Here is a 24939-nt window from a genome sequence, read left to right on the forward strand (position 1 = left end):
GGTGGGTGACCCACAAATGGGAGAATAATTACAATCACAGAGGTTCTTCCCAAGGAGCAAGGAGTCTGAGCCACAGGGATCCCCAACCCACAGGTCCTGGCACCAGCAAGATGAGCCGCGAGAACATCTGGCTTTGAAGGCCAGTGGGACTTGCTTTCGGGAGTCCCAGAGGGCAGGGGGAAACAGACTCCACTCTTAAAGGGTGCACATGAAATCCCACATGGTCCAGGACCCAGGAAGCAGGAATTTGAAAGGAGCCTGGGACAGACCTATCTGCTGATCATGGAAGGTCCCTGAGAAGCAGGCAGCAACTGGAGCTCACCTGGGGACACAGACGCTGGCAGCAGTCCTCTCTGGGAGCCCGTTCAACCACGTGGACACTGGTGCTAGTGAGGGCCATTTTGGAACCCACCCTCTAGCTTACCTGCCTCAGGATCCAGCTGCACCCCCCCTCACCAGCCTGCAGGCACCAATGCAGGGATACCTCAGGCCAAACAACTAACTGGGGGAGGGCATACCCAACCTACCAGCAGTCAGGCCGCCTTAAGACCCCCTGAGCCTAGAGCCACCCCTGAACACAGCGCTGCCCACCAGAGGGCCTAGGACCTAACCCCACAAACCAGTGCACAGGCACTAGACATGGGACACCCAGGGACCTGCAGCCAGAGACCCTGGGACCCAGCTCCGCCCACCAGTGGGCAGGCAGCAGCCCCAGAATCTGCTGGACCTGGGCCCCACCCACCAGGGAGCCTGCTCTAGCCTCGGGACCAGCCTTACCCCTACAGGACAACCACAGCCCTGAAGCCTGCCATGACAGGCCCCAGCCCACCACCAGCAGGCCAGCGTCAGCCTGGGACCGGCTGGACCCAAGCCCCGCCCACCAGGAGATGAACGTAAGCTTCGGGACACCCCAGACCCTATAGCCAGTTATGTCAGGAACCGACCCCACCCACCAGCAGTCTGACGCCAGCTCTGGGACCCCCTAGGCCCTGCAATGAGACCCCAGGACCTGGTTCTGCCTGCCAGGAGGCCAACATTAGCCCCAGGACCTGGCATCACCTGCCAGTAGGTGGGAACCAGCCCCAGTATCTCTTAGACCCTGACTCTATGCTCCAGTGGGCCAGCACTAGCCCCAGGGCCAAGCCCCCAGGGTTCCACAGCCAGCCACCTCATGATCCAACCACCAACCAGTGGCCAGCTGCCTCTGTACCAGACAGGGCCTGGCTGCCAACCGGACCAGGTGCCAGCCACACCTACCAGACTGCCACAACAGAAGGACCCCTGTAGCCCACATGGAGGGCACACCACAGCTCTGGTGATGAGAGGGGAGTGCATTTCTGGGACACACAGGACATCTCCAACAAAAGGCCACTTCTCCAAGGTCAGAAAACATAACCAACCTGATACCTAGAAATAAATACAGCAAGTTAGGAAAAATGAGGTGACAGAGAAACATGTATCAAACAAAGGAAGAAGATTAAACTCCAGAGGAAGAATGAAGTGAAGTGGAGACAGGCAGTCTACCCAGGAAGGAGTTCAAGGTAACAGTTGTAAAGATGATCAAATAATTCAGAAGAAGAATGAACTGAGCAAAAAGTCAGAAGTTTTTAACAAAGAGTTAGAAAATATAAAGAACAACCAAACAGAGATGATGAACACAGTATCTGAAATACAAAATACACTAGAAGGAAACAACAGTAGACTAGATGACACAGATGAATGGATCAGCTGCGATACAGAGTAGTGGAAATCACTGATACCGAACAGAAGAAAAAAAAAAAGAATGAGGACAATTTAAGAGACCTCTGGGACAATAACAAGTATAGTGACATTTCACATTATAGGCATCCCAGAAGGAGAAGAGTGAGAGAAAGGGCCTGAGAACATATTTAAAGACATAATAGCTGAAAAGTTCCCTGGCTTGGGAAAGGAAATAGTCACCCAAGTCCAGGAAGCACAGAGTCCCAGACAGGATCAACCCAAAGAGGTCCACACCAAGACATAATGTAATTATGGCAAAATTTTAAGATAAAGAGAGGATATTAAAAACAAGTTTCTACTGTATAGCACAGGGAACTAAATTCAATTATCTTGTAGTCACCTATAATGAAAAAGAATATATGTATGTGTATATATGACTGAAACATTATGCTGTTCACCAGAAACTGACACAACATTGTAAACTGACTATACCTCAACTAAAAGAAAAAGAAAAGAGAGAGAGAGAGAATATTACAAGCAGCAATCAAAAAGCAACAAGTTACATGCAAGAGAACTCCCATAAAGCTACCAGCTGACTTTTCAGCAGGAACTCTGCAGGCCAGAAGGGAGTGGCACAATATATTTAAAGTGACAAAAGGGAAAAACCTACAACCAAGAATACACTACCCAACCAGGCTCTCATTCAGATCTAAAGGAGAAATCAAAAGTTTTACAGACAAGGGAAGCCAATAGAGTTCAGCACCATCAAGCCAGTTTTACAAAAACTGTTCAAGGGAATTTTCTAAGTGAAAAAGAAAAGGTTTTTAATTAACCATCAACTAAAAACGTGAAAATTTTGAAAGAAAAAAGCTCACTGGTAAAGGCAAACACACAGTAAAGGTAGGAAATCCTTCACACACAAAGGGTATAGGAAGGTTAAATGACAGAAGTAGCAAAATCATCTATATCCACAATAAGCAGTTAAGGGACAGACTAGACAAAGATTTAAAATGTCAAAAACAGTCATCATGAGGGGAGGAGAGTACAAATGTAGGGCTGTTAAAATGCATTTGAAATTAAGAGATCAGCAACTTAAAATACTCATATATTCATATATATGTATATATATATAGAGAGAGACAGAGACTGCTACACAAAAACCTCATGGTAACCACAAACCAAAAATCTTTAGTAGGTATGCACACATAAGAGAAAAAGGAATCAAACATAACACTAAAGATAGTCATCAAATCACAAGGGAAGAGAACAAAAGAAGAAAGTAACAAAATAAAACAAAAAACCCCAAAACAATTAACAAAATGCCAATAAAAACATACACATCAATAATTACTTTAACTGTAAATGGACTAAATGCCCCAATCAAAAGACAGAGTGGCTGAATAGATACAAAAACACAACCAACCCGTATATATGCTGCCTACAAGAGGCTCACTTCAGATCTAAAGACACACAGTCTGAAAGTGAGGGGATGGAAAAAGGCATTCCAAGCAAATGGAAATCAAAAGAAAGCAAGGGTAGCAATATTATATCAGACAAAATAGACCTTAGAACAAAGGCTGTTACAAGAGGCAAAGAAGAACATTACATGATGATCAAAGGATCAATCCAAGAAGATATAACAATTGTAAAAATATATGCATCCAACATAAGACCACCTAAATACATAAAGCAAATGTTAAGACATAAGTATTAACAACACAATAATAGGGAACTTTAACACCCCAATTACATCAATGGACAGATCATCCAGACAGAAAATCAGTAAGGAAATACTGGCCTTAAATGACACATTAACCATCAACAAAATGAAAAGACAACTACTGAATGGGAGAAAATATTTTCAAATGACATGACCGACAGAGTTAATATCCAAAATATAAGGGAACTCAGTGGTAGAGTGCATGCTTAACATGCACGCACAAGGTCCTCAGTTCAATCCCCAGTACCTCCATTAAAATAAATAATAATAAACCTAATTACCACCCCCCCAAACAAAAAAAATTCGTTAAAAATACACACACACACACATATATATAAACATAAACAGCTCATACAACTCAACATCAAAAAATAAACCCAATTAAAAAATGGGCAGAAGATCTGAATGGACATTTTTCCTAAAAGGACATATAGATGGCCAACAGGAACATGAAGATTCTCAACACCAGTAATCATTAGGGAAATGCAAATCAAAACTATAATGAAATACCATCTCACATCTGTCAGAATGGCTATCGTCAAAAAGACCACAAATACTGGTGAGGCTGTGGAGAAAAGGGAACCCCTGTACACTGCTGGTGGCAGCCACTGTGGAAAACAGTATGAAGGTTCCTGAAAAAAACCAAAAACAGAACTATCATATGATCCAGCAATTCCACTACTGGGTATATAACTAAAGAAAATGAAAACAGTAATTCAAAAATATACATGCAACCCAGTGTTTACAAGCAGCATTATTTAGAACAGCCATGATACGGAAGCAATCTAAGTGTCCATCAACAGATGATGAATAAAGAAGATGTGGTATGTGTATGTATGTGCATATATAATATATACATAAACACCAGTCCGCCATAAAAAAGAATGAAATTTTGCCATTTGCAACAACATGGATGGACCTGGAGGGTATTCTGTTTAGCGGAGTAACAAAGAAAAATACTGTATGGTATCACTTATATATGGAATATAAAAAATAAAACAAACTAGTGAATACAATAAAAATGAAACAGGCTCACAGATACAGAGAATAAACTGGTGGTTACCAGTGGGGCAAGGCGGGGGGGGCAAGATAGGGGGAGGATATTAAGAGGTACAAACTACTACATATAAAACAAGCTACAAAGATATCCTGTACAGCACAGGGAACAGAGCCAATATTTTATAATAACTATAAGTGGAGTATAATCTATAAAAATTTTGAATCACTATGTCGTATACCTGAAACTAAGATAATGCTGCAAATCAACTATGCCTCAATTTTAAAAAGCTACGGAAGCCAAGACTCCATTCCAAACCCACTGCAAAAAGACTTCCCCTGGTCTCAATGACCGCTGTAACTTCAGCTGCCTCCCCTGACGGTCCATCTACAGCACAGCTTATCTGAGTAACAGTTCTGATGTCATGTTGTTTATTTCTAAAAAACCCTCTGTCCTCCACTTTACTTTCAAATTTCATCAGTCATTCGTGGTGGTAACTCGGCACAATGGAGCAACATGTATGAGGCAGTCGTCAAGTGGCAAACGTTGGGCAAATTTAACAGACCCAGGTTTGAACTTTAGCCGTGTCACTACTGAAAAAAATTAATTTGAGCCTAATCCTGCCTACTTTATGGTACCCTAGCATTGTGGAACATAAATGTACACACACACACACAGACAGACAGACACAGACACACACACACACACACACACACACACACACACAAACGCCTGCCCCTTGCCACTGTTTCCTCTGAGGGGTCCTGGTTTATTTTCTCCATCCTAACCAAGCTTGCTTATGGTAAAGTTATGGAAGGCTCATTAGTCCCGACCTCTTAAGCTTTTGCTTGAGTTCCTCACTGTCATTTTGGAAATGAGCTTAAAGGACACTTCGTGTTTTCCCCTATGCTGCACAAACATGACCTTCAGAACAACTGCTCCCCATATTAACCCTATTGGGTTTCCTGTCACTAACTTACAAAAAGCAGTTTATAAACATTATTATGTCGTTAATTCCTAAACCTCTCTAATAATCTACATTCCTTGAGGATAAGGACTGCGACTCTCCCTGCATTTATAAGTCTCCCAAAAGATCCGCATACATTTTTCTGCTGCGACAGGTCAACTGTAGTATCTTTCAGCAGGAATGAAACCAAAGCATATCTACTGGCTGGTGGGGAGAGTTGAGGAACAGTTGGCATGTTTGTGGTAGACCCTGTTTTCAGCCTAATATCCAAGAATCAGAGTGCTGATTTTTTAAAAATTGTGGCAAAATACACATAACATAAAATTTACCATGTGAACCATGTTTAAGTGTACAGTTCAATGTATTAAATACATTCATAAGGCTGTGGACCATCCATGCCCAGAACTCTTTTCATCTTGCAAAAGTGAAACTCTGTACCTCTTAACAACTCATCATTCCCCCTCCCTTTCCCCAGCTCCTGGCAACCGCCGTTCTACTTGCTATGAACTTGACTCTTCCAAGTGCCTCATACAGGTAGACTCATACAGTACTTGTCCTTTTGTGACCGGCTTGTTTCACTTAGCATGATGTCCTCAAGATTCATGCAAGCCTCAGCATGTCAGAATCTCCTTCCTTTTTAAAGCCGCCTATTATTGATTTTTGAGAGAGGGGGGAAACAACTCTGCATGCCCACTGTAACAGACTGCTTTATTTATTAACATGTCATTCTAAACATTACATAAATACAGCCTATGTAACTAGAGTATCAAACATTGTTCCAGTAAGAAGTTCAAGAGTACATTGTAGGGCTGTTTTAAGAAATATGGATATTTTGGCTTTCATTATTACATCGGATGAAAAAAAGCAATTCAAAGAATAGTTTTCATCTCCTGCTATGACTAACAACAAAACCAAGTAGAAAAAAGAGTGTATTTTTTAAAAAGAGATACTCAACTACTTTCTGAAGGACTTATTCCTGCTCTCTTCACTGAATACATACTCATACAAATTATTCAGTAATCTGAAAAGTGGTTATTCACCTTTTAGGAACTCAGTAAATAGTTGTTCAATGAGCGAACTATCTATGGAAATGGACCCACTACTTTAATTTGTGCTTTTTTAAGCTTTTTTTTCAAGTAAGAGCAACAGTAAACATACTTTAGTCCTTGTTTTGTCCAGATCATAAGCCTACAGATAGTGATTACTACAAATACTACTGATAGTAGCTAATAATCAAATTAATGTACATTTATTAACCTAGTAAGAAAATTGGATCATGTTGCAGAACTAAGTTTAACCCAGTAACTCCCTGGGCTTCAATCACTTGTAACAAGGTCGAGAAAAGGAGGCTGGGACTTCTGGGTTTGTATTTACTTCACTGATCAATGAATTTCCATCTTTGGGCCCTCACCTCCCTCACACACACTTAGAAGCAATACTAAAAATAGTAGCTGCAGCCTCTCTTCATCCTCTTGTAAATTTGGCTCTGAAAATGTATATAGGCTCCAAGTTCAGATGGGAGACCTTCCTAACAGGAAAAAGAGTTCACTAAGGGAGCCCCCACAAATAGGGAAATGAGTCTTTGGGCCAGAGAGCAGAACAGAACTTTGTTCTTGAAGCAAGTTCAAGGGACACACATGATAAAACTCAGTTGAACACTTACCTCCCAATGTCACATTTTATAATCAAACCAAAAAGTAACCCCAATAATTTAGATCCGTTTTTGAAGTTAAATTGTGCCAAATATTATACCTAACACAATGGAAAGGAAAGGAAAATCAAATGTGAAAGCTGGTGAAATTTCAAATAAGCAAAATCTGTGATGGTATTTGGCATTAATAAAATTGATAAAACAAATTCCATTAAGCCCTGTAAGAAACTTGGTTTTAAGAACTACTTTTTTGAGTCAGACGTAGCAGATCTGATGATTTCAGCCACCACAATTTAGGAAGGCAAGAGTATACTGAATACATCATTATTTTTCTCTTATGAGGAGCATTATAGCAGGAAAGGGGGAGGGTGTTAAATCTGGATTCTCAAATTTAACCTTAATAAAACATTGTTAGTAGTGGAGACTCTGATTTATAAAATGTTCACCTTTGCCCAAATGAAGCTTCTTTCACTATCAACTTTTCACAGGTCTATGTTACTACTCCTTATGTACTTAAGTCTTAAGAGAAACCTTGACTAGCCTAGAAATTTATCTTTACATTAATTAGCATTACAATGGATTTATATTAAATTGAATATTATTTTGAAGTTTAAAAAAGTCATCAATAATGCAAATACACAAACAAAAGTCTCAAACAATCTTAACTATTCCTTCACAGTAAGGCTACTGAACTAGCAACTAATGCAGCCCTTCAACAAGCCCCAAGTCAGCATCTTGAATGCCTGGCGGGGCCTCTGTGTCCACCTCACAATTCACACGCTATCCCAACTCCTGGTGTCAAAAGGGTTGTTGATATGTGAGCCAGGAGAGTTGCCACAAATCTCCCCTTTCCAACTTCAGAAGTTCCTCTAATCAAAAACAAATAAAACAAAAAACCACCAGCTAAATTTTCACCCTTTTACAGCATCTCAGCCAAATGTAAAGTCACATTTAAAACATACGTATCTGGAAACAACAGTTGTTTAAAGTGGGTTCACTGTACACCCTTCACACATCCCTCCACAGAGAACTGTGTCTCAGCAAGAGCACAACCTGGTGGGTTTTTACCTGCAGAATTACATCACCCGTAGAGCGCAAATGACAGGCCACCACCAGCCCCAGAGCACTCACACAAAACCCAGCAGCCTCGGGCTTCAGTTCTTAAAGGCTCCACATTTACTGGCTTTAGCAATGAATTCCTTTAGCAGAGGGCCATCCATTTGCCAAAATGCTGCAGTCTGTGTAACTTCTGTCAAATGATTGACGCAAAACTTAAAGCAGAATTCTTCTAAATCCTAGACACACACAACAAAAATAGAAACAAGAAGAGGCCTTTTTTTATTAACTTTGAATACTTCTCTCCAGTTCCCTCACCCCAAATCTCTCACCCTCCCACAGAAAAGAGATTTGAGGCCTAAAACCTCAAACAAGGCAAACAAGTGACTACAGGTCTGGGTCAGAAAAATGCATACTATTTACTCCCCATGCAGTAAAAGCAGTGGTTTCCCTAACTCAAGCCTGACTCTTCAAAACACACACACACACACACACACACAGTTGGGTGGGGGGTGGGAGGATAGCTTCCTTATGGTTACCACATAATCTAGTCACTCAAAGACATGGTTTTAAAATGCTGAAAGCGACTTTAGTCCGTTTCATATGTTTATACTACATTCAAAAAGTCGGGGAGGGGTTGGTGTAGCTCAGTGGTGGAGCACATGCATAGCATGCACAAGGTCCTGGGTTCAATCCCCAGTACCTCTATTAAAAAGTAAATAAGTAAACAGACCTAATTACCTCCCCTTCCACAAACACACACACACACACAAAGTCAGAGAAAAGAATTAAGATGTGGGTCATCTGGCTTAAGGAAGAGAAGACTTTAATAAAGAAACAGAAAAGTGATAGAGAGATGTGTTCAACCTAAAGTGACAAGTGAAAAATAAAAATTTAAGGACTTTTCATGCTCTCCTACATAAAAATGCCTTCACTTTTAAAGCCACAAAGAATATACTACAACTCCCACCACACTGATTTCTCAGATAGTCCGTGCAGAGTAGAACAGTCAGAGACGTGACTTTTCAGTTAGAAAGATGGAAGTCACCAACTACCAACATTCAGAAGGAAAGGAGCGTAAACAAGTGGTAACTCAGAACAGTTTAAAACTCTTATTTCTCCCTATGCTGACACATGCTTTCATCCCCAGCAACACTCTACTATCATGCTGTTTATTCCTTCCAAAGTTGGAACATGTATCAATCAGTTAGGTACGTGGAATGCACACAAAGACGAAGTCTAATAGCTTGAGTTCTATCACGTGGCCGGCGATGCTGAAAGTCAATCAATATTCAAGGTTCTACCAAACCAGGAACCCAACAGCAGTTAAACCGGAGGGTCTTGGCTTTGTGTTACGAGCCACCACCAGATAAGAACTCTGGCAGGGTAGAGAAGGGCCACTTACCACTAGGGAAACACCCCTTTCAGACCCCTGCAAACAAAGACTTCTTTATTCTAAGAGCCTCTCTGTCCCTAGCTGAAAGACGCCCCCTCCACTCATAGAACCAGTAAGAGATCAACCACATCTGAGGTCTCAGCCAGCTGCTGCTAGAGTTTTACTTTCCAGATAACTGAAAATGCATTTAAAATGTTAGCACAATCTCTGGATCTGTGTTTTTTTAATAAGAGATTCCCAGTGGGCTGAATATACAGCTGAATGCTCTGTGTATTACAATAAACTAAAATGTTAAATGATATAAAACATTCTTTCTCACATTACTGTTAAGGAAGAAGCACCACTCCTCATATTATAACCCGATGGTCAGTTAATTAACAGCTCTAGGGACTAAATTATATTCCACAAAAAGATGAAAGTCATATTTTAGTCTCAATTATAAAAATAGAACACTAGTTTACCTACACATAACTTAGGAAGAAGCAGCCAGTCACAGCACAAAAAGTTCTTCAAACCATGTAAGGTATCAGATAAGCATCTTTAAATATTAAGTTTTAATTACATAATTTCCGATTCAAAGGAGAAAGAGTATATCAAATTCTGGCACTGCAAAACCTTACCACTTGTATGTCTGCTAATTTGGAATTAAAGGTCTTTGTAAAATAATGAAAAAGTGAGCCTATTCAGTTTACTAATTGTACAGATTACTTTAGTATAAATTTTAAGAATTTTTTTATATAGTCCAGGTATACAAATGGTGCTCCTAATTACAAACCAGTTCATACATCTATGAAAACTGTTTCATCAAACTGCCTTCCCTTCCCCTCCAATTAGTTTGGTGAGATTTCTCAGTACAGTTGACCCTTGAACAACACAGAGGTTGATCCAAGTATAATTTATACTTGGCCTTCCACATGCGCAGGTTCAACCAGCCTCAGATAGCGTACGACTGTAGGACCTACTATTGGAAAACATCCATATACTAACTGGACCTGGGCAGTTCAAACCTGTGCTGATCAAGGCTCAACTGTATTCAACAACAAATGTTTAACAGTTTCAAACATTAAAAGTCTACCTAAAGAATACTGAAACCAATCTAAATCTGGGTTGTTTAACTAATTAAACCTTGGTTAAGGCAGATCTTTGGAGAAGGAAGCACTGAACATACTTGGAGAGAAACTGGAATTTGCACGTTCACCTGAGTGAACCACAGAGTGGAACAGCCAAACAGATTCACTTAGCAACCTGGCCCTGAGCCAGTCTGCTGTAAATGCTGATGTGTGGACTAGATAAACACCCTTCGGATAGTTCTTAAATACTATAGAAACCTACATGATCTGTTCACCTCAGCCTGCAAGTGATCAGAGCTTCATCTACCTAGAAGAAAATGCAACTCTTACCCAACTAATAAGTCAACTAGGGAACTGCTGGACTTAACAAAACAAAAAAAAAACAAAAAGACAGAACAAAACAAACAAAAAAAACCACCAAGAAAGAGGAGAAGAAGCACTTAACCAGTAGATGAAAAAAGTTCCTAAGCATCTTCTCAAGGGCATGGAATAGGGCAGTGGGAAAGAGTGTTAAAATCAAGGGGTCTAATACAGTATTCTTGGTATTTTAGAAATCAAAGTCCATGTTTATGACATTCTGTGGTGAAATTATTATAAAGTGGTTCTAAGGCAAATCTTATAAAATATCAGTTTTGTTGCAATTAGCAAAGAAAACCAAAATAACATATTGCAAACCTAAATTTACAAATTCATTCCAAGTCTTTAAACATTTAAATTATTCTAATCACTCTACATACTCTGAAAAGAGGTTGTTTCTCCTTGTCATAGATTTTCTGTAGTAACAAAACACAGAGAATTGACAGTCTTAATATCCACATTTTTAAAATGTTAATGCAAACTTCAACAGAGTTCTTACCCAGTCTTAAAATCCTAAAGCTAAAATAATGAGTGCTAAGACTTCCTCTTAAAGGCCACTTGGCCAGCGTGAGACAGGGCAAGGTGCCTTTACGTCACAAGCCACCCTTGAGACCCATTTCAGGTTGCAGATCTGAGAACCGCGCCTAACTGTCCAAATGCCTTGTTAAAATAATTAGGTAACAAAACCCAAACACCATAAGTCTAGAATTCACTGGGCAGTAGAGCTGACCTTTGAACAACGTGGGTCTGAACTGCGCGGGTCCCCACCCAGGGTACTTTTCAGTAGTGGGCACTGCAGCACCACAGGCCCCGAGGTTGGCTGAATCCCCGGATGCAGAGGAAGCCCGCACACGGAGGGCCAACTGTAGGTTATAGATGATAAACCCCTGCATTGTTCACGGGTCAACTGTGTATCAAGTATAAAATATTCCACATCAAAGTGGGCTTGATTTTGTTTTTCAGAATATATTTAAATGTCTCACCAGACTGGAAAAAAATTTTATAAGGTGCTTTCTCTCACTACCCAAACAATATTTTACAGTCTACTGATCAAGAAAAACTTTTAATTTGGCCCCCTGAAAGAATAAATGCTGACCACCTGGCTTTAGCACAAAGCTTTCTGATACTCACATTGCAAATCAGTTTTGGAATTAGATTTCTGGGCTTATTTTTAATGCTTCCCACCAAAACCAAAATTTTAAGACATAGTTGTTCAGAAAGTAGGATTATCTGGAAAGTTCTACTCTGGTTAAACAAATACTTCCCAACTGTTTCTTCTAATGTTCAAATATGCACAGAAAACAAAATTTTCCTGAAAAGAAACAGTATAAATAAAAGCATTTTAAAATGTTTATATTTATAATGCGATCAGAACTATCAGGAGAAAACGTTTTACTCACACTTTCTCCCTTGATGTCAATACTTATTCAGGTTTATACTAGAGGAATATCGAAGTGCTCCAAGTCCTTTACTTTATTAAAACTTGCAGAAAGTTTGACAGTGCATTCATAACACAAGGGCTCCACGACAATTAGCTTACTTTTAAAATCTTCACAACTACGGAGTCAATACATTTGTGTTCCTTTTATGTGTGTACACTTGTTGAAAAATTCTCTTGTCAAAAGGGAGTATGGAGGAACTACAGCAATTTTTATAGAAAAGAGAAGAAAAGTGAGAGGCAGGCAGTCTCCATCAACCCACAGAATGAGGGAAAAGTCATCTAGGAACCCCAAGCTGAACTTCTGAAAATAATGGACGTTGCAGTCGATTTCCAATCTGCCTTTGCAGCAGCGTCTCATCAACTACCAGACAGAGTAAGCGGGTTCTGTTTTTATATTCTAGAGACTTCATTTATTTAGCTGCTACCTTCAATAGTATTAAGGAAATACACTGTAAAGGCATATGAATCAATTATGTAACTCCTAACAGAACCAGAAACAACACAACCTAGAAAGAAGGCTTTTTAAAGTCCTCTGTTTTCTAATTTTCTACAACTGAGTATGTAGTATTTGCAGGGTCATGAGCCGTTTGTTTTTACATTTTTTTTAAAAAGCACAAGTTCATGGTGAGGTACTTGAAGTACATGCATTCGTTCATTTCACTCAACATATATTTCTAAGCACCATCTACATGCTCGCACTGTGACATACTCCAGGGAAGCACGTGCATTTGTGGTCTTAAAAAGGGACAGCTTTTAGTGTGCTTATACTTAATATGAGGAAAGTGAAGGAAATGATCACTAGTGCCGGCAGAAGCTTACATAAGGCTTTTCAGTAAACTTTCTGGGGTCAATTTTAGCTGATAATTAGAGAAATTTCTAGCAACTAGAGCTGAGATAGCTGCCTCTGCCCAGGTGGTTGTGACTGGTTTCAGTCAACAAGATCCTAATCCCAAGAATATGGAACCCATCAGTACTGAGGCAGCGTACGGAAAGACATGGAAGATTCTAAAGTCTATCACCAAACAGAAAGAAAAGCCATGGACCAATTCAAAATTACATCATTGGGTGGAAATAAAATCTGAAGAAATGGCATTTCTGATAGACATCCATGGCGTCAAAGAAAGGGTACAGGAAAAAACTATAGTTCGATTTCTTATTAGGAATGATTTACTTTGATCATCATTCCATCTGTTGAAAAGCCCACAGAGAAAGTCAGCTATATTTGACCTCATCAAATATTTATAAACATAACATAATCTGAAATAAAAATAGGATACAGTTTGAAAATACAAGACATTAATGGTCCATTTCAGTCCCCAAGTGTGACCAAGATGAAGTATGTCCTCCACCACAACTCCAAGGCCATCGCTGCAGATCTCAGCAGGTGTTTGGTAAATTCCCTGATACCAGGTAATCTGCCTTGTCAGTACGGTGACAAAATACATGTAAGAATAGACTGTGTCATTTGGAAGGGTGCATACCTTCACTAGACATCTTGACTTCCAAAGCTATTGCTCTTTGACTTTTATTCTCCATGTATTTGTAAAACCAACCAAACCAGCCTTTAGTTCAGTCATTATCTTTAATGCATCCTCCTGGTGGTATGATCGCCACCCAGTTCAGAAACGATTTGTCACCCAGTGCACTTCCCGTGTGCCAGGCACCACAGGGCACACAGATGAGTAAGATACAGTTCCTGCTCACAGGAAATTTATTACAATCTTAACTTCAAGAAAATGCACATAAGCACAAAATTTCAGACTCCCAAAAGCCCATTCATTCAGAGACTCTCTAGAGATCTATGGATCCCAGATGAGGAATTCAATCCAGTATAAAAAGTAAACAAAAAAAGGAGTCCAGAGCAAGCTCTTCACCTATGAATAATCACGAGTGATAATCAGACGATGACAGAATTTCAGAGCACACACAGGAGTAAGTCAGAAGGCAGCCCTGACTTTGACAGGGTGAAGCAGGGGAGGCAGCAACGTGTGTCCTGAGGACAATACGTAAGCTGACCTGGAGAAATACTGGAAACTAAAACATGCTGTCTTTAGTCCTATTAGGGGTGGCGCTTTCTACTCCAACCTGCAGTGCAGCCTCTGGGACTGCAGTTAGGTTCTTATCTTAGATAAAAGTGAAAGTACAGAAACAACCATTTTTGAAACTGTGAACAGGGAATAAAGAAGCAAGGTCATATTTCATGTTTTAGGGGTCAGTTCTTAGCTTCCCTAAAAAGAAGTGAAGTTGCTCATCGCACTACTTGTAACTTATCTGAGAAAAAGAGGGGTGGAAAACAGGCTCACAGGGAGTTAAGTGCTTTGGGTTTCTGCTTGCTGTTCTATGTTACCTCTGCATCGTATCTGACCGCAGCAGAGAACAATGAAAAGGCATTCTCCACGGTGATTCCTCGCTTGATAATGTGCTGACAAAGTTTCTTCAGTCTGTTTTCACAGTAAGACGTTGCCAAATCCAAAAGACCTAGAAGTAAAGTGTGGAAGGCTTAATCAAATTTATGATTATTTCCACTAATTTATAAACACATATATATTTCATTCTGGTGAGCAGAGTTACAAGACAAATCAGTAGAAGCTTCTTAGTGAACAATACTCTGAATTTTATTCAATATATTCTTCTTCACTCCCTCCCTCCCCGACCTCTCAAACATACCTCTCCTACACTCACTTTATACAATTTCTTCTAAAGTACAAAGGGGAAAAATGGAATTTCCCCCCTTATTTTGTTTCTAAAATGATACATTAAAAGTATTAGCAACTTATACTTCAACATTAAAAAACTGAAATAAGTTCACAGTCATAAATAAACTGTGTCCAAATTATTAACCATGATAACTAAATAACAGTATTTTTAAAGACATTTACTTCAAATCTTCTTTAAAATCCATGTAAAAACCTAAAACTAAAACCTAAAACTTTTTACAGTTCAATGCTATAAGAATATGAGAAGATGTACTCTTTGACCCTGTGGCTTGGCCAGTTCCCCCGTGGCTGGTACCTATAGCATCTTCAGGTGGCAGATCCACTGTATCTGTGTAGAGGTACTGGAGGAAGGCACGGTACACTGGGTAAGAAAACTGGTCTATTTCAATCACCTCCTTCATGTCCTCATTCCAGTAAGACTGGAACATGGATCGAAAGTGCTCACATCTAAAACAGAACAGCAAAAGTTACCTAATTAGGTTGATGAAATCAGATAAACAAACATTACAGGTGTGTGTAACGTCTATATTCAAGGGCACACACATCAGGATCGTGAGTCTTTAGCTAAAGATGTTCCACGTACGAGGACCCAAACATAGTCCACGTGTAAGGGCTTTTATATTCACCTTTTACAGACACGCACTGTCACTTCTGACGGTCCCGCCTATTATATAGTAAGAATTATGCATAGACCCTAGGAGTACAGAGCACTTCAACAGTACCACTATTTCCAATTGACAGTCTCAATTAAGATCACGGTTTACTTTATTTTTTTATTTAAATTGAAGTCCATTTTTTTAAAAGAAAACGTTGTACAGAAGTGCACTTTAAACAATGAAATTAAAGGAAATTCAAAAAAGAGTGTTCAAACTTCTGACTATATATTAACATCACTTAAATGATTCCTTTGGTTTTTATTTCAGGTAATCAGCATATTCTTCAAACTGTTTCAAATGTTAATTGGATCATGTTTAAGAGGATTTTGTTCCATTACCTGACAAGACAATTTCCCCTCCTTTCTGACTCATCTTCAAAACAGCCACCAACCCCATTCTGTTCCTTCACTTTGACCTGCTCCCCTCCGTCTCCTCCCAAGCCTGTTCCCAATTTACTTAGAAAACACATTCATGAGGACAGTCACATATTTCAAGAAAAACTAAGTGGGTCTTTTTGTATTGCATTTACATGGACAAGTCCATCTATACGAGGAACTGATTTCTGAATATTTTCTTCAATTATAGCATACATTTTGGGCTTTAGAAAAAAATCACCTTTTCAAATCCTTTTAAAATGAGATACAGTATAAACACAAAGATATTTTCAATATCCATTCAGAATACTAAAAGAATGGCTTCACTTACAAAGAAAATTACTTCATGTGGGATGTAAATAGTTGTCTAAGCAAGGAAAAATAGATAAAATCAGTCAGAAAATTTTACATGAAAGTAGCAGACTGGTTGACCACAGGTTCACAGATAGAAACATTTCCCATTTATCTTTTCAATTAATGCTCTGATGCGGATACTTATTCCCTTAAATAACGAATGACATAGCTTTTGGGTTCCCTTAAAACATGTTGTTCTGTAAATTGATTTTTAACTAAATTTTCAGAGACTATAAGTAGCCAGTTTAACTCTCAATGGTCTCATTTTTTGTGCCTCTTTGTCTGTAATGACAGCCTCAGTGAGCAATGGTCCAAGCAGTTATTAATAAATACAAAGTTCCCTCCCATTTATACAAAGAACTCCTGCCATTTACTATATTTAAAGAACATTCCTTTCACTGGGAATTAGGTATCTTTCAGGGCCAGAAGTCCAGTATTCATAAGAGTTTTCTCCTTGGGGAAAACGAATCTTTAAGACTAAAAGAGGACAGATACGCTTTTCATTGACAACCTTCTGCATTTTTTTAAAACCATGTAAACAAAATTTTGGGTGGAAATAAGTATTCACAAGATCCTTCATTTACAAAATAATACAGAAAATCATTATGTTGTGCCATTTCTCTCTTCTGTCAAGGTTATTATCAGTCACCATTTTGTGGAATAACAAAGAAACAGACATTTCAGAAGAAAGTAATGTTACTGATGTCTCAAAGCTCATGCAAAAATACCTGATTTTCAAAACAGCTTTATGGACATGGATATATTTCCCATCGATTCGAAACTTCAGGTCAGCCGTTTCTGGACTGTCAAATTCTTTCTTCAGTGACTCTGCAACTGTTAAGAAGTCTTCATGCTCTGAAAGAAGCAAGCACATTAACACAGGGAGCTCAGGAAACATACTCAAGCCTTGGAAGACTTCTGAAAGATCATGATTAGCATGATGGATAATTCCACCAGATTTTTTCAGAAGAGTCAGGCCTTACCTGACAAATCAATTTCACAGTATTACATTAAAATCAATTTCACAGAAATTAAATGTCACAGGCTAACAGGAAAACAAAAAATCCCAGAGACCTTCATAGGCGCTGAATGAAGGTACTCTGCTGTGGACTCAGAAGACAGTTTTCGATGTCCTCCAAGCTGAGAATGTGACTCAGCACCTGCTGTTAGCCAAGTATCCTCAGTGTATAAACTACAAAAAAATACATGTTTGGAAAGGCCAAATACCAGTCTTACATGCTAAGTTAGACATTAGAAATGTGAATTTTTTAAAAAAGAAAAAGTTATAGGTCGTTAGGATTATATAACTGCTCTCAAAAGTTGAGTGGTTCTGTTTTAAGGGTAAGATTTATCCGTTTTCCTTGACTGAAACACTAAGAACACCTTTCTTTGTCTTGGGGTACTTTCAAGGGACTGATAAATGCAACTCAAAGAGTCCTAAGAACAAACTCACCACGCAAGTGGTTATATGCTGAGAGTCATGTTCTTTTGCAAAGAAACCCTTTTTCCTCAGTATCTGGATTCGCAACATCCCTCTTAACCCTAAAAATTAATGCAGTACAAATGATACTCCTTACACAGAATCTAAAAGCAGAGCAAATCTACTTAGTAGGCGTGTATACTCAAAAGGGACAGTTTTACGAAAACGTGATCATGCTGCCTGACCGGAAGGTGTAAGTACACGTAAGTCTACTTATACGTAAGTAGAACTGTGTAATCACGAAGAACAGTAAAGGCATTTGTACAAGCGCTTTCTTGTGCTTCATATGCGTAAACAAAGGAGAATAAGGAGAAGGCGGCTAAGGGGGAAATTAAAAAATTCCAGAGACCCTCCCTGGCACTGAATGAAGGTACTCGGGTACCACAGACGCAGGAGACAGGTTCGATGCCGCCAGGATGAGAAGGTGACTCTCAGCAGCTGCTGTCACCAGGGCAACTCTTAGAGGGGGGACTGCTGCTAAAACCTGGGCTGAAACAAGCTTTCCATGAGCTTGATTCACAGAATCTCCCAAAGAAGTATCATCTGCCTAAGCCCTGTTACCTTAACCTACAGCTTCCTCCTACCCCCAGAATGTGAGCTCTCTAGGCTGTGGAGAGAGGTGGGCAGGCTCTCAAAAACCAGGCTTCCCTGACCCTGTAACCTGGATCTCTGGTGAATGAAAGGAGATAACTAAGATGAACGAGAGTCCAAGAGTCTGCAATACTCCCCACCCTCATCCCCAAACCAGCTCCTTAGTACCTCCACTCCTGCATCTAGTCCTAAGGGTTGGACCTTCTTGGTTTCTGGCAAGAGATATAGTACCTCCCTTCAGAGAAGAAATAGTCTTCAGAGGTGTGAATTCACCCCTTGACTTTCCTCCCAACACTCAGCTGAGATCATTAACTGAGAGGAAACTTTCAGCGAGTGGAAGGGAAAGAAATCACCTAGGAGATAACAGCCAATGACCATAGTTTTTCCAGACTTAACAGTAAGAAAATGTTAGACACATTATAAATCAACTAGACTTCAATAATTAATTAATTAATTAATTTATGCAAAAAAAAAGAAAACGTTAGGACGCTTGTTCTGAAAAGGATGTCTTTTCGGAAGCAGGATTTTAAGATGCAAGAACCTGAGGGGAGCCTTTTATAAACAGGTCCAGATGAAGCAGTATATGGGAATCTGAAGATGTGGGCCAGGTGTATACGTATGGTCAAACGGTTCCATTCTATGAACTAAATTTTTTCTAGCCATGATATTCACTGCAAAAAATATACTGTATTAGAGAACCTGGAAATGTTCCGTTCGTTACACTTTTAAGTTGAGTAGCAGCTTAATGTTTCCTAAATGTACTCTTGCCCCCATGATCAGAAAAACTGGCCACCTGATGATGGGGCAGCTCCAGCTGCCTGACACACGTGAGCATGACACAGTCACAGACTAGCCTTCGATACCAGTTGCTGAGCAACCCAGACCCTGTGCTGTCAAGAGCTACACTAATTTTCAAGTACAGAGTATCATGACCCACTTATTCCCTCTGTGTTACAAACAAAAAAGAACAATTTAGAAGAAATACCTGGGCAAGGCGGCAGAAATAAACAAGAAATAAAAGAAAAAGAGACTAAAGTCATCTTGTTAACAGCTACTCAGCGTGATGACATCTTAACACTTTCAATCAACAATGGACTCTTGTAGAAGACAGTATTCAGAAAAGGGACAGATTATGTAACCAAAAATCACCCTCAATTCCACTATCCTTTCTAACACCTTTGTTTTGATCCCTTCAGAAATGAAAGTCTTTGAAGACCGGTTAAAAGATAAAGAGGGAAAGAAAAGTGGAACTAACAACTCCACAACGTTAACAAAATCACAAGTTCTTCACCTTTTTTAAAGTTCATTTGTGGTTCACGTTATATTAACTTATGTAATACATTTTGTGTAACAAAAGCACTTAAGAACAGGTTCCTCCAATAGTTGTACATGAATGTTCATAACAGCACTATTCATAATAGTCAAAAGGTGGAAACCATCCAAATGTCCATCAACAGATTAAGTGGATAAACAAAATGCGGTCCATACATGCAATGGAACACTATTCAGCCATTAGAAGGAAAGACGTGTTGATACACACTACAACCTGGACAGGTCTCAAAAGCACCGAGTAAAAGAAGCCAGACACTAAAGGCTGCATATCGTAGGATTCCTCTAACATGAGTTATCCAGAACAGGTTAAATCCACAGAAACAAAAAGTAAACTGGTGGTTGCCAGTGGCTGGGCGAAAGGGAGAATGGGGAGTGACTGCTGAATGGGTACAGGGTTTTCTTTTTTAATGACTTTTATTTTTTATACAATTTCTACAGGTTACTTTCCATTGACAGTTATTACAAAATATTGGCTGTATTCCCCCGGCTGTGTAATACATCTTTGAGACTATCTTACACCCAACAGTTAGCACCTCCTACTCCCTCACCCTTGATTTGCCCGTCCCCCTTGGCAACCACTAGTTTGTCCTCTGTATCTGTGAGTCTGCCTCTTTTTGGTTTTACTCACTAGTTTGTTGTATAGGGTTTTCTTTTACAGTGATGAAAATGTTCTAGAACGTCATATAAATGGTGGTTGCACAACCATGTGAATGTACTAAATGTCTCTGAATTATACACTCTAAAATGGTTAATTTTATGTATGTGAATCTCACCTCAATTAAAATGAAAACAGTTCAAAGGAGAAAATAATAAATCCATATAATATTTCTTAACAGTTTAATAAATATGCTATGCAGATCTAATTTTCGGAAAGGTTACTAAAGCTAATGGAGAAAAAAATATCCCAGAATAAAAGAGCCCACAGCCAGCCAATACGCAGGAACACCGATCAGTTAATAGTAACCATTCTTCCAGGGGAAGCAGCCCCGAGTTTTCTTACCCACGGACAGGAGGCGCCACGTGACGGCAGGCGTGGCGAAGCAGGCGAACACATCATCGGTGCAGGAGAAGTGGGTGAGGTGGGGCAGGGTCACCGACTGGCCCCGGCACTGGCCCCACATGTACACGTGCCCTCCCTGCGTCTTGGCAGCAGACATGTGGGCAGAGTGGCAGGCTGCAATCTCCACTACCCTGAAGAGTTTTAAGAAAATGCACATCACTTCTTTTCACAGAAGCCCACGCACACCACATAAGGTCAGTAAAAAGTTCATGCTCAGAACACCTCAAAAAACAACCCAAGATTGAGGGACATTAGCTGCCAAGTCATACTGACAAAACCAGAAGACTGGAGCAACAGAACAGTATTTCTCCTTTCTTGGCTGCCCCTCTTCTCACCCTAACCTCATTCTGAGTTAGGATGAATAATAAGGAAAACTTGGGAAAAGGGACTAGAAACCAAAGTAAATGAGGAACACGGACAGTGAAAAAATGTCCTGACAGTTCTGGGGGCTTAGAAAGCCGCAGAATAATACTGTCTCCAATATGCCATTTCCTTAAATACCGCCTCTTCTCCCGTCCCCAACCAGGGCTCAGAACTGGTCTAGGGGTCATGGACTCCCAACATCCCAATCCAAATGGACGTCAAGCCAAACCTACCACATCTCCTGGTATGCTTCCCAGGCAAGGCCCCGGAATCGGAAGTCAGCATTCTCAGACTTAGTGGGTGAGACCTCACAATCTGGCTGAACACCCAGTAAGCATCTATTCCACTAACACACATTAAATCAAATCAATATTTAAACAGATAATGCCCTTCTGGGGGCAGGTTTTATTTATTCGTAAGTTGTTTTAGTTGGCTCAAAGGAAAAGTCTGTACTACGCTCTGAATCTCAACCTGGTGACAGACCCTATTTTACTTCCCTACTAAACAGGCAGCAAGAAATATGTAGGAATATCAAGATGCATTAAAGCCTATCCTATCCTAGAAAGCCACATAAGAACCACCTCAACTTCATGTTCATTCAGACTGGTACTCATCCTCTTTTGTTCAAAATGAGAATGTTAACAAACAGAAGAGTTACAGAGCCACACATCACAGCTCCAGCACACACAGTCCCAAGTCCCAGTGCACACACAATCCCAAGACGTGGGACAGCCACATTACCTTTCTTTCTCCACCATGATGTGTGCAGGGCTTAGCAGGTTATTTTTATTGCCAGTTCCCAGCTGCCCATACGTGTTAGCTCCCCAGGCATAGAGCAAGCCTTCATCGGTTAGTGCTAGGGTGTGTGCATAGCCGCAGACAATCTGCAAGGAAATTTACATGGCCACTGTAAGCAGGAGAACAGGAAGGGCGGGGAAAACATCTACTTAACGGTGACAGCCAGCTTCTGCAGAATGCCAATTCATCACCAGGTGTGGACTGACATTCTCTGGAACATTAAAAAAGCGTTAGAAAAGCCTAAACCTGAGACTACTGCATTTTTCCAATAGCTCTTTTTACTTGTCAAGACCAGTGTGCTAGCACCATGGCCTTCCTTCTCATCACGGGAATTTAGGGAGGATATAATATTAAATTGGAAGATGAAGGCACAGTTCGAAAAGACTTACTGAAGAATAAATCTCCAATATTCCTGAAAGTCAGAGCAGGGAAGACAGACGGGAACCAGAGAGGCCACCACACATACCTGGTTCACACACACGCTGTGCAAAGCTGCCACTCTCACAGGGGTCAGCTGATTGCCATTGTTTCCCAAGCCGAGCTGCCCATTGCCGTTGTAACCCCAGCCATACACCTTAGAGAGAGAAAGGGGGAGAAGAGGCTTAAAACGGCTTGCGAGAGGGAAGAGATAAAAAGCACTCCATCTAAACTGATCAGTTACTTTTTTCACTGCCAACGCTCATTCTCTGCTGCGTGTGATCCTACAGCTGATCTCCAAATAGAAGATGCTTTAGGGGTGGGGATGATAGAACTTGGCAGTTCCTACTCCAAAACTTACTAGTGGATAGCCTTGGGCAAGTCCCTAATTCTTGCTTTATAAAGAGAAGTTGAAGCTCATTAACAATTATGGAGCACCTACTGTATGTCAGGACACTGTGAAAGGTACGAGGAATAAGTCTTTGGAAACAATTCAACAGGGGAGGTGGACATATGCAATTTTGCAGCCGGGTGGCAAGAGCTATAATAGAGATAAAATCAAGATACTGTAGGGAGAGAGGAGAAAGGATTTAGCCACAGGAAGAAAGTTTCAGAAAAACTTTTCAGAAAGCAGAAATCTGAGCAGGACTAAATGGAGGTGAAGTCATTCCAGGGAGAGGGCACAGAATGAAGCATCTCCGAGTGACTTTTGTGCAGACAGAGGTGGTAACAGATTCATTTAAGTAGAAGTTGCAACCAGAATAATTTTATAGAAATAACCATCAACTCAAAGGTAACCATGATAGAGGATCACTGAGAGGTGGATTTTTTAAAGCAGCTAAAAATAATCAGGACAAAAAAAATCTGCTTTTACAAGTTGCTTCCTCCTATGGACAAACATTCTAAGTGTGAGTGGGCACAAAGACTTCATGCCCATTGGTGGTCACTGACCGCTTATAAACATCATCAGCTGACTTTTAAAGAGTGCACAGGTCATTTTTTTATTGGGAGAAGGCGGTAGTATCGAATTCTTTAAACTATTACATTAAATCACAAATACCTCTAAAGCATTAGGCTATTTGGATCTAGTAAAAACATATTAGAATCCTTACTTGCAGATAAATCTTGGAATTTAAAAATTCATACCGAGAAGCAAACATTTCCTGATTACGCCTCAGTCAGTAACCAGTTAACTACCCGTGGAGCTGTCAAAACAAAGTACTCCTCCCTCCATGACCTAATGCATGCACCCTCGAGGAAAAGGACATTTCACTGAAAGAGGAGGGGGGAGGAAAAAGAGGGATGCAGAGATTGCTCACCTCTCCATTGTCCAGAACAGCCATGGACGAGGTCTGACCACAGGCAATGCCAACCACCCTCTTAATATGTAAACAATTGGTAACTTTCCGAGGAGTTGGTTGATTTGCTGTGGATCCTGATCCCACCTGGCCACAGTTGTTATAGCCCCATGCAAATACCTGCACAATGGAAGAGGAAAAGAAAAGCAAAGGGTGAAAATTCTACCTCTAAAAAACAATAATGATCATAAAATAAAATAAGCCTATTTAATAAGAATTTACAATGTGCTAAATGGCTCTAAGTGCTTTACATGCATTAATCTAATCCCCATAGTAATCCTGTAAGGTGACCCAAGGGTAGATACTATTATCAGCCTCATTTTATACATGGAAATGGAAACAGAGAGGTTAAGTGACTTGCTTGAGGTTGCATACTAGTAAGCACAATTTACACCAAATGTGAACCCAAGCAGCCCACCGGTGCTCCTAACCACTAACTACACTGCCTCTCTAATGATGGCATCTATATATGTTCCTTTAATCTGGCATCAGTAGGAAACAAGGTATATGCCACATAGGTATAAGAGATATAGATAATCTGCCCAACTCTTTGGACACAAATAGTCTTTTTTTTCCCCCATGGAAACCTTCAAAACCATACTATGCTTTTCCCTGTCTCACTAATCACCAATATGAGACATGACATAACTTTCCTGATGACTCAGGACCATCACGATCATAATTATCAATCACAGTTTCAAGTCGTAACACAGAAATGCTCACAAGCACTAAGGAGATGCTTGTCCCTACAGGCAGGACACCCGCTTGTCAGGCCCCTCTCAGCCACGTTTTCTCTGAGTTCTCATTTGCTGTTTGTCAGCTCCAAGCAGCTCCCCTCCACAGCTGCACCCTGCTTACTTCTGATCTGTGATCTGCATAACTGAAAGCCAGATTTCTAAGGGAGAGAGAGACATAAATAGATCTCTAGGCTGTCAAAATCTGATAACCAAGATGACAAAATGCAAAGTCACTTCGAGTGAATTAGCAACTGAGCCTATCAAAGAAGAGGGACTAGAGAGAAGAGTCAGTAGAGGAGGTAAGTTCCCCCAACGCTGGAATCGGTAAGGGCCCCTCCCACCCCCT

The 24939-nt window shown here is 40.3% G+C and overlaps 1 protein-coding gene across 7 annotated transcripts in view; it reads right to left on the bottom strand.

The window, feature by feature from the left end:
- Positions 1-24939, bottom strand: part of RCBTB1 (RCC1 and BTB domain containing protein 1) — a 64113-nt gene that overhangs the window by 15603 nt on the left and 23571 nt on the right. For 4 of the 7 annotated variants that reach the window (XM_031466417.2, XM_031466418.2, XM_064493174.1 and 1 more), the window contains 8 exons: positions 23818-23976; positions 22548-22655; positions 22025-22167; positions 20861-21051; positions 17186-17312; positions 15369-15520; positions 14704-14834; positions 6069-8331 (listed from right to left, as the gene is read on the bottom strand). In XM_031466417.2, coding sequence (XP_031322277.1) covers positions 8191-8331; positions 14704-14834; positions 15369-15520; positions 17186-17312; positions 20861-21051; positions 22025-22167; positions 22548-22655; positions 23818-23976 — 1152 coding nt within the window. In that variant the 3' untranslated portion in view covers positions 6069-8190. Of the gene's footprint in view, positions 1-6068; positions 8332-14703; positions 14835-15368; positions 15521-17185; positions 17313-20860; positions 21052-22024; positions 22168-22547; positions 22656-23817; positions 23977-24579; positions 24744-24939 lie in introns of those variants that run through there. The other 3 variants (XM_064493176.1, XM_064493175.1, XM_064493178.1) reach the window with 2 other exon arrangements.

Source organism: Camelus dromedarius, chromosome 13, assembly GCF_036321535.1.
Source record: "Camelus dromedarius isolate mCamDro1 chromosome 13, mCamDro1.pat, whole genome shotgun sequence".
NCBI classification, from domain to species: Eukaryota; Metazoa; Chordata; class Mammalia; order Artiodactyla; family Camelidae; genus Camelus; species Camelus dromedarius.